The 15,571-nt window shown below is 39.0% G+C and overlaps 1 protein-coding gene across 1 annotated transcript in view; it reads right to left on the minus strand.

Annotated features, from left to right (window-relative positions):
- Window positions 1-4,641: 4,641 nt before the first annotated feature.
- P2RX3 (purinergic receptor P2X 3) overlaps window positions 4,642-15,571 on the minus strand; it is a 37,981-nt gene continuing 27,051 nt past the window's right edge. The window contains exons 6-12 of the mRNA XM_015817760.2: window positions 15,422-15,499; window positions 14,645-14,786; window positions 13,922-14,058; window positions 13,052-13,145; window positions 9,698-9,763; window positions 7,996-8,073; window positions 4,642-4,832 (exon numbers count right to left, since the gene is read on the minus strand). Of these exons, the coding sequence (XP_015673246.2) occupies window positions 4,707-4,832; window positions 7,996-8,073; window positions 9,698-9,763; window positions 13,052-13,145; window positions 13,922-14,058; window positions 14,645-14,786; window positions 15,422-15,499 (721 nt within the window). The 3' untranslated portion in view covers window positions 4,642-4,706. The remainder of the gene's footprint in view (window positions 4,833-7,995; window positions 8,074-9,697; window positions 9,764-13,051; window positions 13,146-13,921; window positions 14,059-14,644; window positions 14,787-15,421; window positions 15,500-15,571) is intronic.

The following is a 15,571-nucleotide window of genomic DNA, read 5'->3' on the forward strand; positions in this document are numbered from 1 at the left end:
TCACAGGAATGGCAGCTGAGAAAAATTGTTTTGACTCTTTCTTCATGTCTTAACTCTCAGAGGTAGAAAATTAGTTAGGATCTTCCCTGAAACATATCTGACTCAGAAAAATCCCCTGCTGACCTACTGGACTGTTTCCAGATGGATTTGAACCTTATACAAGCAAACAAAGGCACAATGCAGCTAGTCCAGTTTTTCCACTTCTAATAAACTGGAAGAAGGGGGAAACACAGAGCATTAGAAGAAGCTGTATTCTTAATGCTGAGTAAACATTCTATGAATGAGGCAGAGTAGTTGCATCATGAAAACCTCATCTAGAGAAGACCCTTGTATGTTCTCCAGAAGCATCTCTTCATTTACCCCTTAAATTATACCTCTAAATAACCAAGTCTGAAGTTCTTCACTTCAACAGAGTTTATCCATTGCATAGTGCCAAGGTTTATTTAACTAAGAGTTGTTGAAAAAGCTGCAATTGGTACTAAGTTGTAAATCACAACAGCTGGGTGTATGTGATATGCTAAGCCAAAACTGATAAAACTACATGTTGCCTTATTCTGATAGATCAAACTGGTCATACACTACATCAACCAGCTAGTTAGATCTTCTGAATGTTTAGATGAGGCTTACTCATAGATACAATGGATCTGTATCTTTCCAAATGTTTTATTGTGATGTGCAACTTTATTCTGAATAAAAGTGTTTTTCCTGTGAGCCCATTATGTGCACTTTCTTAAACATTGGACATTAATTTGAATTGACTTCATTGTACAGTTGCTTTCAATCTCTTTCAAAATAAAATGTATGCATTGTAATTCTTAACCTACTTTGAATCCAAACTGGCCATCTGTTTGTCTGGATAGATGGTGCATCAGGAGATGAAGTTCAAAACAGTCTAGGTTTGGCATGGAGGGGAAGAGAGGAATAAAAAACAGTGAAGGATTCTAGATCAGAGTGCATACTGCTTTTGATGTTAAAATGTTATATCTTCCCCTCCTTTAGGTGACCTCTATGTGACCTCAAGCCTGTTGGTTTCTTTTTTTAGTTAATCAAGTTTATAAGGCTTTCAAGTGCTGGTTGCTTCAGGGGAAAAAAACCATTCCCTATTGTGCATTCAAAATTTATTTAAACTGAAGTTCTCATTATGTTGTCTAATTATTATCTTCTGTGGAATTGATAATATATACAGTACTGTAAACTGTTATTACAAGGGCTACTTTTCATACTAGAAACTAATGAAGTAATAGCTTCAGAAATACAGGCAGTTTAAAGTAAATGTTTCTGGATTAATTTGGGACTATTTTGAAATATGCTTTTCTCAGTTTGGACATTTTGGTTTTAATTTAAAGGCAGTTGGCTAACAGTGGGTATGCCTGTTTATGTCTATGCTACTTAATATGGTATTAATTAGTTCTCTAAATTAATATATAATTTTAATATGGAAACTGAAAGCAGATTCATGTATTCTAATACAGCCTAGATGTGTATACCACCAATATGAAAAATATGTGTTTTTTTAGGAGCTAAAGACAGAATCTGCAAAACCTCTGAATAATTATCTCAGAACTCCTATTTTAAAAATTAAACATGAAATCACAAGCTTATGCTCTTTCATGAGATGGAATGGGAGAATAAAATTGACAAAACTGTGCAAAATTCAGTGATTTTCTAAAAAAGATAGCTTTTTTCATTTTTAGTCTACCCATAACAATATGTGATAGTGCTTATCATCTGAAAAGAGATTAGCCCCTGATTAATATATTCTCTGTAATATGCCTCTGCATATAATGTCACTCATGCTTCCTTTGTGTAATTTTAGTCTCTATATTAGGGCACCCCTGAGTGCTGTGTTGGCCTAGCGGTGAAGACACTCTCCTTTCACTCAGAAGGTTGAGAGTTCAATCCTAGGTAGCGACAGTTGTTTCTCCACTAGGGCTCAAAGAAAAAATATCTACTGCAAACTCTGTGTGATGTCAGGAAGAGCATCTGACCAATAAATGCTCAGCTCCATCCATTTCAGGGTCGTAAAAAGGGAGTTTTTATTAAGGCATGCCTAGACCACCAGGTTCAGATCAAATCCCAGTTAGCAGTTTGGATAATAATCTGCTTTACCTTCAATTCAATTCAATCCTGAGCACAAATTCAGGTCTTGCCCTTGTAGACCAATGGACTTTTCCACCCTGCTGCCTTAAGTTGTTTGACTCCCATACATAAACTGGAAATCAAGCCAGCTAAGAACTCCTTTTCCAGATTGTAATGACTTCATGTGTTTAGAGTAGACCATAGCAATAATTTAGTGGTCTCTCTAGACCATGCTTACTATGCCCCACAACTGGTAGATTCTTTAGCCTCCCCAGCTAAACTGAGAAAGCAAGCACATGTGGTTTTCATTGATAGAACTTTCATCTGAACTCTGTTAAAAATCAATTTAACTTGATTTTTGCAAATAGTTTGCTTTTTTGCCAGTCTACTTGAAAAATATATAAAAAAGAGGTTCAGCAGCCCAGGACAAAATGGCGGGACAAAATGGCTTGCAGGGCAGCAACTGATGACCTGGGTGGGGATGGAGAGGATTCCTGCCACAGTGCACAGGAGCCATTTAGAGTGCAAATCTTTTATGCCATGAAATAAAACAGAGCAGGTGAATCAGATAGCCCTTCTTGAACTACCCCAAATCAAAGAAATATTATATTTTATGCATAGCAGAAAAAGATGGCTAGAGGTTGTCTTCCTGATTGGTTGGGCACTCAGAGCCGCCTGAACCATGAAATGGGCAGCAAATAAACTTGATAAATAAATAAATAAATAAATAAATAAATAAATAAATAAATAAATAAATAAATAAATAAATAAATAAGTAAGAAGATAACATTCCACGTTCCTGCTCCCAGGAGGATACTGGGATTAATATTCGATGCTGGGGCAAAACTGAACATGTGGATCAGCCCTATGTATAACCCATTGACTCATACTGGAATTAACAAATGTTGCTTTGAAGCAATAGAAAGAAAAAACGCAATAAAAGGCAAGTAAACAATACATGTGATGCAAACAGGAGTAGAAACAGGCAATAAAATCCTGTATTTTCTGGCCAGATTCCACAAAATCCAAACTAAAAAGCTTTAGTTTACCTTTCTCTGATTTTGAAAGAGGCTAGCGAAGAGCACAGAATCTGGAATAATCTTGCGATACATTATTTTGACATTTCTCCCACAAAGCATCATGACTGCAAAACCCTAATAAACTATTTACTTTCATTAGAAGCTCTTTCTGTCAGTTGGAAACATTACATCCTTCTTTCTCTCCTCCCTACCACTTCCTGGAATTTGGATTGTTTTGCAGATGAAGCACGAATATATCTTTCTGAATTTCAAATCACTAATAAAGCTTTGTGAGAATCCTGTCTTCGTTGGAGGACTTCAGCTTCAGTTTAAACATCTGAATCTATCTGAATCATCCTCATATAGTTCTGGAAATAATTGAATTCACTGTGTACTGCTACTGCTCTGTATTTCTGCTTCTCTGAAAATGAACATTTGGTGTCGTGGATCAGCCTGCTGAAAGGACACTTCCAAATCCACAGTGGACATGGTCAATGGGAGAATCCATACCTGTTCTGTAAAGTGAGGGGTCTGAGGCCATAGCATTTGGAAGACATGAATAAAAGAAACCCTTAGGGAGAAAGCTAGGAAAACTGGACCAGAAGCAGTGCTGAGGGTTGCAGGAGTCTATACTGGTATTCTGGAGAAGAATCATCTCTTCATGTTTGTAAGCAAAAGGCCAAATTTAATGGTAGGTTTTTTTCCCAGGCATGTCTTGAAAAGCCCCATGTCTGAAAACATTGGAAACTTACTGCTAGTCAGTATGCAGTATGATTGAACAAGTTAGAAAGCAGCTTTCTGTATTCCTTTTGGATATCTGAGACTTAAATGCAGGACTCTGCTTTCCTCTGCTTTTATCTTTGTAAATCAAACAGGAAGTCTATATGGAATTAGGGAGTCTGTAACAACAGAGCCTGGGAACAAAGGCAAATGTTTGAATATTTACAAGAAATATTAACCATTTTTCCCTAGAGTCTGACAGTTTGCAACGCAATGGAAAATTCAAAGTTGTTCTTCCTCATATAGCTTGTTTTCCTCCTCTATAGGGCAATATGTCATCTGAAAATAACTGAAAATGACCACTTGCCCCTAATATATCTGTCTCTCTCTGTGTGTGTATTTGTTGTCTGATTACAAATGGCAGTTCACCCCAATTGCCTCATTGTTTCTGCTTAGGAGTGCAAGTTATACACTTTTGGTGATAGACAAAATTTGTTTTAGTTTTATTAGCTTCTGCTTAGAACTTTTCTGGATTATTATTTCTTCAATTAATACATTGTATTAATACTTTGTTCAGATTTTAGAGCATTCTCTCTTTTAGTGAATGGGTTAGTAACAGGTTTTGGTATTTCCCACTGCTTTCCAGACGTCTGAAGAAGCAACGGACTTCTGGCTTTATAAGACATGACAGGTATTTGGTTAAGATGAGGAAAAAGTCAAAGTGGGAAGAATAACAAGCACTTGATAAAAGGGTTAAAAAAAATAAGCCATTTCCTGAACCACAGTTTGTAAAAAGAAGACTCAAGGTGAAGGCTATATCGCAAGGCAATGTCCATGCAGTGATCAGCACAGATAATTTATTTGTATCTGCTTCAAAGTTCCTATTTATTAGAGCCCAATTGAGTAGGCCCCTGAATCAGTTGATTGCTTCTCCTCACAGCGGCCTCCCAACGTTTGGTCACTTCTATACACAGAGCTGCTAGGAATGGCGGGACGCAGAACCATTTCTGATACCTGGTAAGAAAGACATTGAGACCTGTTAATGCTAGTCCAATCTGAATATCTGTACCCTCTTTATTTAACCTGAACTATATACTTGCCCCATATATTCCTGACTTTTGGACTTATCTGACCTTAATATCTTATCCTTCCTCCAAAATGCTCAGGATAGCACATGTGCTTTTCCCATGCCTTTTTTGTCCTTCCTAAGTATCTTTTGAGTTGGTTTGGGATCAGGGATAAGGTAAGGTAAGGTAAGGTAAGGTAAGATAACCTTTATTGTAATTTTTTATTGTGGGCACGACACACATCAAAAATGAAATTTAGTTGCCCGCTCTCAAAGTGAACACATACATGACACACACCTAAACTTACTATATATAACATCTACATACTATATACAACATATGTGTAGACCTACACAGTGCTTTTTTTGTAAAAAAAAAAAAAAAAAAAAGGTGCCAGAACTCACACACGTCATACAATCCACCTTGCCTACCCTCCAAGGTTTACCTTTGTAGTTGAAAAAAAATCCCTTCAATGCTTAGTGTATCTAAAAGACTAGGATTTTGTTCAAGGCAACTCTGAAAAATCTGTCAAAAAAAGCCCTGGACCTACACCCCTACATGTACATAACATATGAATATTAAACACTGTCCATCTTGAATATATAACGAAAGGAGGAAGCTTTGGTGTGCAACGGAAAAGAATCTCAGATCTAAGCATTTCCACCATGCCGTACTGACATCTCTGTAACCTTAATAAATGCTTTTAGGATAAAAATATGCCTGAAAGTCCTTTTAAGTGTTTCGTTAATCAGACACATGACACATATGGCAAAATAGGGATTTTAACCTGGTTCTCCCAGGTTCTTCCTACTTTTTTTCAATTCTGTCGTTTGCTGCAGGGAATTTTGAAAGACAGTTGGACAGATCAAGGAGGTTGAATTTTGAAAGACAGTTGGACCAAGTTATGGAGGGCTACTCTAACCACTATGGAAAATTTTCCCTTTTTATTTTGTATTTTATATTTTTTGAAATTTAATAAAGTGGAAAGTTGATTTAAAAAGCGAAGGTCACACTAATCTCGTATTAAGAAAAGGGAGGCCCTTTGTGTAATTTTGTGTAATTTTTACGTAAGTTCTTATGCAGATTCTTTGCTTTATCTTGTGCCAGAATAATTTTACATAATTCTCAACAAATTCAATGATTTAGCAGTTTTTGAAATGCAGGAGAAGCATTGCTTTAAATAGATTATGATACACTAAGCAGACTTCTTGTGTCATCTGAAATTCTTTAGAGGAAGTATAATAATAACGTGGAATGCTTTATGTATCTATTTTTTCTTAACCTAACTAAATCGCCCCATTTAAAGATATTTCTTTGTTTTTTAAAGTAGTTTTATTATACTATACCCATCAGTAAAAGAAAGCTTCCCTCTACATGACTCCTTTAAAAAATAAGATGTTCTGTTAATATATTCAGTGTAATCCTGCATGTCTAATCAGATGTGAGATTTGCTTACTTAAGTAGCACTTAACTCTCTGATAAATGAGTATAAAACTGTAATTTTCCCCTTGAATCTGTTTCTCTCTGATTTCTAATTCCATAAGAATTCAGCTATTGAATAATTCAGCATTAAGGATTCAGTAAATATTTTTGAAAGTGTGTCTGATGGGAAGTTTTCTGATAAAATATATTTTGAAGGCATTTTTGCTTGCCTGAATTTGAAAGTTCCCTTAGCCCCTGTTTGTTTCCTCCCTTGTGTGACTTTTTTATTTTATTAAAAGTTTAATTTAAAAGCTTAGGAACTGTTATGGAAAAGCACCAGTCTTCAGTAATATTTTTATAAAGTTAAGCAGGGGCAAAGTCAAACGCAGACAACAGGGAGAAACTAGCAATCGCATTCTGTTAAATTGGTTCTTCCTTAAGGGGCTGCATGCCCAGAACAGGGCCTGCTAGATCACAAACACGGTGATCCCTAGTCTAGATTAAGAAAAATGAGACGCAGTACTAGGCTTCAAAGCATGAAGCTCTCATCACCTCTTAGTTTTCTACATTTGCAGACTTTTTTTAGAGCATCCAGATCTGTTTTTCCTCACTATTATAGAAACCCAAAATTAAGGATAGAACAACAGATGTTCTACTTAAATTAGATTGCTTTGTGGAACACAATGGATCGCAAACAAGTGACTCTCAGAAGCCGGTGCAAAACTCCAACTCTGATCCCTCAGAAGATGCTATCAAACTGAAATTTCTGGTGTGACTAAAGAAAAGATCATTTCACACAGGGGGAACAACTATAAGTGTAATGATCCTTTGTAATTTAATTTTAATTAGAGTTAAATGTCTGTTATATGAAAGAGAATGTCTAGTAGTTTTCACCCTGTCCACATTTACAGTATTCCTGGTACACCGTTCAAATGTTTTAGTTGTTACTTCTAAGAGCATTTTTGTTCCTATTCTTGCTCTTATGCTTTGAAAGCCATTATGGCAGTGGTGGGATTCAAATATGTGAACAACCGGTTCTCTGTATGGATGCCACTTCCGGAAGTCCATTTTGGGCCTGGGCAACAAAAAATTAGCTACCGGTTGTGCCGAAGTGGTGCGAACCGGCTGAATCACACCACTGCATTATGGTAAGAACCAGGCACGTATACAATACATAAATGCCTAATCAAAGCTGAATCTGGCAGGAAGAGAGGGGAAATAGCCAAAGTAGGTAATGATGAGGAATTAATTAATTAATTGGAAAAGAAAATAGATTTTTTCCCCCCTTCATGGAGTAATTCTAGAGAAGAGACTGTCTTGCATAAGGAAAGACAGGAACAGAAAAAAAAATTCTTAAATAAATAAAGACGGCATGTTTGGTCTTCAGTTGCTTGGCTGGGCTCCTTTATTGGATATCCTTGAAACTTTTTTATGAGGCTGCCAAAAATCCAAGTGGGAGCTTGGATAATGGCTGTTCTTCAAGAGGATTATAGTTCCAAGTCTCTGAAATGTGCCAAATTGCTTTCTTCTATAATAGCAGAATAAATTATAATAATAGCCCCAAGTGCACATTTCAGTTTAAAGGTTTTTTTCCCCCCAAATCTGAACTGACTATGTTGTGCCACATGCTGCCTCTTGTTTGCAGAGAGATCCTAGGAAGCCTAATGGTATATTTTGCACAGATTTACCTCTTCAAATTTCTTGGCCTTATACTGATCGGCACCTTTCAGGAAGTTGAGGAGAATGATGTCACATAGGACTGTCCCCTGAGGTGAGAAGAAAACAGGTGATATGGCTAGGCTAAATGCTATAGTGGAAGGCATAACTGATAACACATACCGTATTTTCCGGCGTATAAGACGACTTTCTAAACCCTGAAAATCTTCTCAAGAATCGGGGGTTGTCTTATACGCCCAGTCGTCTTATACGCCGGAAAATATGGGTATTCTATTTTATTCCTTTACACATGTGGTTTGGCATATTACTCATCAAGTTTACTCTCCCCCCCCCTCTCTCGCTCAAACTCTATATTTTAACTGGAAAAGTTGGGGGTCGTCTTATACGCCCAGTCATCTTATACGCCGGAAAATACGGTACGTGCTGATATTATACAATTTTACACATTATAAAATGTTAAATTTCCTAGAAGCCAGAATACTTTCTGCCCGGGAAGAAATCCAATTATATTGAAGGTTCTGCCAAAGCACGTTCTTTAATGCCCTACACAAAATTTATGGCACAATCAGGATAAAAGATGTACCATATATATATATATTCATTTTTTGCATTCATTTTTCGATTTTAAGAAGAATAGAAAATTGTCAGAAAGATCAGAACTGCAGTAAACCATTTTTAAAAGTTGGTTGCAAAATTTGCTGTTAATTTTTATCTACCCATTTATTTATTTATTAAACTTTGATGCTGCCCATCTCACTGGTACAGTATTTCTTAACATCTAATATATTATTTCACATGTTTAACTTCGAGGTATCAGTGGATGCAGATACAGGTAGTCCTCATCTTACGACCACAATTGAACCCAAAATTTATGTTGCTAAGTGAAATAGTTGTTAAGTGAGCTTTGCCCCATTTTATGACTTTTCTTGCCATGTTTGTTAAGTGAAACACTGCAGTTATTAAATGAGTAACACGGTTGTTGAGTGAATCTGGTTTTCCCATTGACTTTGTTTGTCAGAAGATTGGAAATGTGATCACGTGACCCCTGGACACTGCAACTGTCATAAACGTGAGTCAGGTGTCAAGCATCCGAATGTAAATCACGTGACCATGGGGATGCTGCAATGATCATAAGTGTGAAAATTGGTCATAAATCAGTGCCGTTGTAACTTCGAATGGTCATTAAGTAAACTGTTTGTAAGCTGAGGACTACTTGTAATCAGAGAGTAAACAGAGAGAGATTATTTTTATTTCTAATGAGTTAAGAATTCAGAAATAGCAATAAGCACTTAGACTGATATACCGCTTCACAGTGCTTTACAGTCCTCTCTAAGCAGTTTACAGAGTCAGCATATTGCCCCCAACAATCTGGGTCCTCATTTTACTAACCTTGGAAGGAGGGAAGGCTGTGGAGGCAAGGCTTACCTTTGGATGACTAAATTTTCTATAGAAAAGGTGCCATGTCTATCTTTTCTTTCAAATGACTCTGTTGCATTTAGTACACCCTTAATATGTAAAGTCATGCCAAGTAGCCAAACATGCCAAAAAGTTGTGTTTTCTTAAGGTTTAAGGAAACTTTCTTGGAGATACAGCTTAGCTTAGCTTTGAAAACCAGACACCTTTTAACAGTGAGCCAAACTTATGGAAGAAACAATGGAAGAAAAAAAGCTAACAGAACGGAGATAAAAAGCTGAGTTAGACCAAAACACTTACCACCCCGACAGATGTGAAAGCAGCCACACAGTTGATTAGTGTTGGTATGATATTAAATTTTCCAGCCTGAGGGAAGATAAGGCAGAGTAAGCAAACAGAAATAAGTTCGCCTAAATGAATGGGGGATGGGGGAATTGGGGGGGTAGGGCAGTTGGTACGTGTGAGTAAGCAGCTGTGGCCAAATGCTGCCTCTTGTTCTGTCTTTTGTGAAATGGCTTTTCTGTCCATTCATGGAATACAGGTAGTCCTCAGCTTACAACCATTTGTTTAGTGACTGTTCAAAGTTATAACAGCACTAAAAAATGCTGACATGACCAGTTTTCACACTTATGACCATTGCAGCATCCCCATGGTCACATGATCAACATTTGGGATGCTTAGTGATTGGCATATATTTATTACGGTTGCACTGTACCCAGGGGTCATGTGATCACCATTCGTAACTTTCCCAGCTGGCTTCTGACAAGCAAAGCCAATCGGGGAAGGCAGAGTCACTTAATGACTGCATGATTCATTTCACAATGGCAGTGATTCACTTAACAACTGTGGCAAAAAGAGTTGTAAAATGGGGGCAAAACTCACTTAACAACTGCCTTACTTAACAATGGAAATTTTGGGCTCAGTTGCGGCTGTAAATTGAGGATTACATGTATTGCTTCCTTTTATATCCTCTCATGAAACAGCCACAATCCTGGCTCACATACTCTTAAAATTGTAGCCTCAACCTGCAACCATTCATTTAGTAATGTTTACTTACAAAAGCACTGAAAAAAAGTGATCTACGACTGATCCTTGCAGTTATGACTGTCCCAGCATCCCCACACTTACATGATGAAAATTGGGGTACTTGGCAAGCGGCATATATTTACCATGGTTGCAGCATCGATGGTTGTAATGTGACTGCTATTGCAACCTTCCCAGGTAGCTTCTGACGAGCAAAGTCAGTGGGGGTAAGATGGATTTGCTTAACAACCGTGTGATTCCCTGAACAATCATAGCAGGAAATGTCATGAAATCGGCAAGGACTCATTTAACAATCACCTTGCTTAGCAATGAAAATTTTGGCCCTAATTGTGATCATAAGCTGAGGACTACCTGTATTCCAGAGGGCTATTTTCACTCTGTGGGTGCTCATTTCCTATTACTTCTCAATAATCTATCCTTTGTACATAGCAGAATCATTGTGTGTGGGGGGGAGGGAACAGTTGACTTCCTTCTGAACCTGCAGTTCAGATTGGAAGACTGGAAAGCCTATCTCAGTGATGGCGAACCTTTTAGAGACCGAGTGCCCCAAAACTGCCCTGCCTCTTTCCCCCGTTGCTCCGCCCCGCCCCGCCCGCTCCACCCCGCCTCACTTGCCGGGCCACCCACCATCTCCACGGCCAGCTGCAGATCACTCAGGTGGCCCTGCAGCGCCATGGTGGACACGCCCTCCATCCGCGCCCCATAGCATCATTTGCGTGCGATGGGGCGCGAGGGCGGAGTCTTGTCCCTGCTGCCCAGCTGCCATGTGCTTGGTTGCACTGCTCTACACCCAGGGGTAAGTTTCCTCCGGGGGGGCTGCTGATGAGGGGATGGTAGGGCTGGGGTGACAGCGCACGTGCCCACAGAGAGGGTTATGAGTGCTGCCTCTGGCACGCGTGCCATAGGTTCGCCACCACTGGCCTACCTTCTTACAAAGATTATCAGTGAGTCCTATTGCAAAATGATACCTCCCACAGGCAAGTGACATGGTCCTGGTGCTTGTAAGGTAGATAAAACATCCAGTGCTGTTATATTTCAAAATGCAAACAAGTCCAATGTCTGACTATCTGCAAATAAATCAGTTTTCTCTTTCTTTTTCCTTTGCTTCAGAAACCCCCTGGTAATTTTTCTTTAGCATGACAATGATTTGGGCTATTAGCCTGGATGGCTCGTTTTTGTCATGAAACTGTTTACCACAATTGCAATAGAGCCCTTTCTGCAAGGATGAAATCATGATTCTTTCCTGGAACAGAGTTACAGCAACACAGACGACTGTTTTCAGAAAGTACCGTAAGTTTGGATTCACACTAATTCAGCTGCATGTATTTCTTACGAAAGCAGTGGAGCTGGTAAATATAAGTTATGGCCTATTAATTTCTATAGGACTTTAGGTCTAGACCAGGGGTAGGCAACCTTGGCTCTTTTATGACTCGTGGACTTCAACTCCCAGAATTCCTGAGCCAGCTGGCTCAGGAATTCTGGGAGTTGAAGTCCACGAGTCATAAAAGAGCCAAGGTTGCCTACCCCTGGTCTAGACCTAAACTCTAAACCTTTTGTGTAAATCAAATTCTTCAAATCTTCCTCTGAAGATTGGATCAGGCCATCCACGATTTTGGGAGATTGTAGATGAGATCCCTAGCCCTGCACGCCCCACTTGAAGGTGAATTCTGCAGTTGAAAATGTCAATCAAGAATCTTGATTGCCCAAACAAAATTCTTAACGATGAAACTTATGTATATTAATTTGATTTATCTCACTGAGGTATTTTGCCTTGCTAAGGTGCATCACTTAGTTTGATGAAGCAAAATGCCCATGCAGAAGGAGATGCTCACTCCACCTGTTAGATGTAGGGAGGATGAACTTTCTTAGTAGGTTCTACAATGGAAATGTCACCTGTGAAAATAAGCTCTGCCATATTCCATGGTTTAAAAGCGAACATAGTGTTTTGTGGAAAACCTTTGATGGGAGAATGTCTATAGAGATTCTCAGTTATCCAGGTCATGGTTGTCCCAAAGGTGCTATTCAAAAGGCAACTGGACTTTCTTGGGTTTTTTTTCCTTGAAAACATTTAGCTTCTCATACAAGAAGCTTCTTCAGTTTTGAAGAGGCTACTTGGATGACAAGCAAAACATTTTCAAGGGGGAAAAAAATCAAGAACGTCCAGTTGCTTTTTGAACAGCACCTTTGTGATTTTGATGGGAGGTTTCACTTGGACTTTGATCCAGCTGAAGTGTTCCTTTAAAGATTGCACAGCTCTAGAGCTTAAGAACATTAAGGAGGCTTTGCTCTCACACTCTTCCTCCATTGGAGGAGGAGGAGGAGGAGGAGGAGGAGGAGAGGAAGAGGAAGAGGAAGAGGTCAGAAGCTACTAATGTGGATGATGAAGGAGGCAGGCCCAGTGAGGGTGGCCCTACAACATTTTTTATACATTTTATAATGATTTGCAGTCTAGGGCACTCAAGAACCAACACCTTTCCAAAAGCAAAAGAACCAGGACTTCTTCCTCCTCCAGATACTTCCTAATTCCCTCTTTTATATTTGAATTCCTCTCCCTCTACACTTCAGCTGCCCTGAGCTCCAAGATGTGCAGGTCTGCCTTGCCTCACTTACATTTCCATATACAAGAACATCAAAGCGAATGCCATATGCCTTCATCAGTGTGCGGAATTCTGTGCCGTTCTCCTGCTTGTAATATTTAGCATATCTGTGGACAAGGAAAAAGGGGTGGGTGTATACGTATGTATGTACAAACACAAATATACACAAAGACCTGGCCTAAGTACTCTGAGAGCAAACATAATTACTTGGGCACATTTGCCATGCAACAGAATGGCAATGAAGAAGTTTTACAAGTGGCTATGGTTTGGGAAGGTACACGTATCTAGTTTAGCATAATAGCCTGGGAGGAAAGATGGAGCTTCCTGTCATGTTCACTCTGTGACAATAGGGCGAATTTAGTGTGCTGCAAGAAAACCACTAGTGTATCAGAAAGGAGCTAATGAAAAGTGCTCAGGCCCAAAGTACACTAAATCAATCCATTAGTCCCTAAGCCCAGGAATAGTCTGCTTAACAGAGACACTTTGGACCTTCAGGCTGGAAAAAATTCCCTGATCACCTACAAGGGTTTTCCCCCCCCGCCATTGGAAGTATCCCAAGACTGAATGGGAAAAGCAAATGGTCCAGGCTTGAATAACCCACCTTCCCATACATTCTCTGCATCTGGATAGAAAAACGAGAGCTTGTACCGGTATGTTATGCAACTTATTTTATGCTTTGCCTGTGATGAAAACCAAAATAAAAAATGGCCTCCTTGTAAGAAATGTCTCTGAGGTGTCTACACAGAAGAAAAGCTTTTCAGCAGATGGAATCTGAAGGATTGTATATTTGTAAATCAAAAGCTAGTACAATTGCAGAGAGAAATCTTAGTTAATCAATACTGCAAAAGGGGATTTCTGTGTACTGCTTTTCTACAGGACTTGCCTGAAATTGTATCCGCTTGAAACTTTGCTCTTTTCGGAGATGCTGTCAAGCCGACTGAAAGAGTAACTGGGAATGCAGTGCTCCCAAGAATGATCCAGATCACACACCCATCCAATCTTGATTCCTATTATCCCACCCTGTGTAGAAAAGCACAGCTTTAGGAGAAATCTCAGGGAGACCCTAGCAATTAAGCCAAAGAAAGAAATCAGCGCTGCTTCTACTCATTAATCACCTAATCCACTGACTGTTCGATCAAACAATCAAGGTCACTGGCAAATAGAAAAAGGTACATTTCTTCTGCATACCTCTAAGATGTGGGGTTCTGCTTATTAATAACTGGTTAAGAATGAGGGGTAATTATTCCACACCAATTAATGCAACATACACTTCTGTATCAAAAAAGTTATCTATTGCTTTCCAGGCAATCCTGTTTTGTCTGCAGTCTCTAGTTGCCATGCTATTCTCTTGGCCTCATTTTGGCCAATGGCTCTCCTATTTCACTATTTATCTCACTGATAATTACATTTATACTTCTAAATTACCATAGAGATTAGAGATCAGCATTTTAGAATTTCAGCCACCCTGTAATTTCCGTCTGACAATGACTTTTCAACAACCCTGAGCAATCTCTATGGCTAACAGGGGATTTGAAAACAAATTTCCAGGCAAACCCAAATGTTGGTTGCTATTCCAGTATGATCACTGTGCAACTGGCATTCTCACCGTCCTTGCCAATGAGGTAAAGTTTTGGCCTGCAAATTTTACAATGTCCCCAAGGCGCAGGATTGGACAGAAGGGTTGCTTTAAAGGGTGGAAGTGGCATTTCTGGATATCTTTTGTTGTGATGTTGGGTAGCAGGTTTCCCCTGTAAAGGAAGCAAAGGGGTGGTTGTGGTCAGAGGACAGAGTAGAGAATGACAATTCTGAACTTGGCAAAATGCATTTTAAGTTATGGGATTTTTCAAAGCCACCTCCTTAGCCTCAATTAGAGATAATACAAAGGTTGAGAGCTCTAGCTATTAAAAACTACCAGCAGTTACCCGAAATTTGCTAGCAGGATACATAAACGGTTTTCTTGTTCACTCAACCCACTTCATAAGTAACATGTTGGTGGGAATTATTGGAAGAGTAGGCCACCCCATTTGAGGAGAAGCAGGGCAAGAAAGACTGATTCCACATCAGAGTGAATTTGTGGCTGCTCTTTACAAACAGACACATAAACAGGTGTAAACGTAAACACATGCCCATTATCCAGCAACTGATTAGATATGTCAATGTATGTTATGTACTGATTTGATGGTCCAGGTGGACTTGTGGAAGTCAGTCTCTATCCATGCTACTTTTCCAAGGGACTTCCTGAAATTCACAAGATCAGGTGGTATTGGTCAGGCAAAATCTTTGCATTAGAGAAGTAATTCTCAGTCCAAGTCCAGCTATTATTTACTGAGAAGTAAATTCCAAGGAGTAGTTTTGGTCTGGGTTAGTGTGTTACCTTACTCACTTTTCAAAATTGAACAGTGGAAAGCGAATACTATTCTTAATGAAGAGAGTGAAGTTTTCAGCTTCTAGCATTACAGGTCTGCAGAGAGAAAAATACTGGTTGAAATCAGATTGAAATCAGGAGTGAATTAAAGAAAAAAATTGTCCTCTG

Source organism: Protobothrops mucrosquamatus, unplaced genomic scaffold, assembly GCF_001527695.2.
Source record: "Protobothrops mucrosquamatus isolate PMUCROS unplaced genomic scaffold, P.Mucros_1.0 scaffold635, whole genome shotgun sequence".
NCBI lineage: Eukaryota > Metazoa > Chordata > Lepidosauria > Squamata > Viperidae > Protobothrops > Protobothrops mucrosquamatus.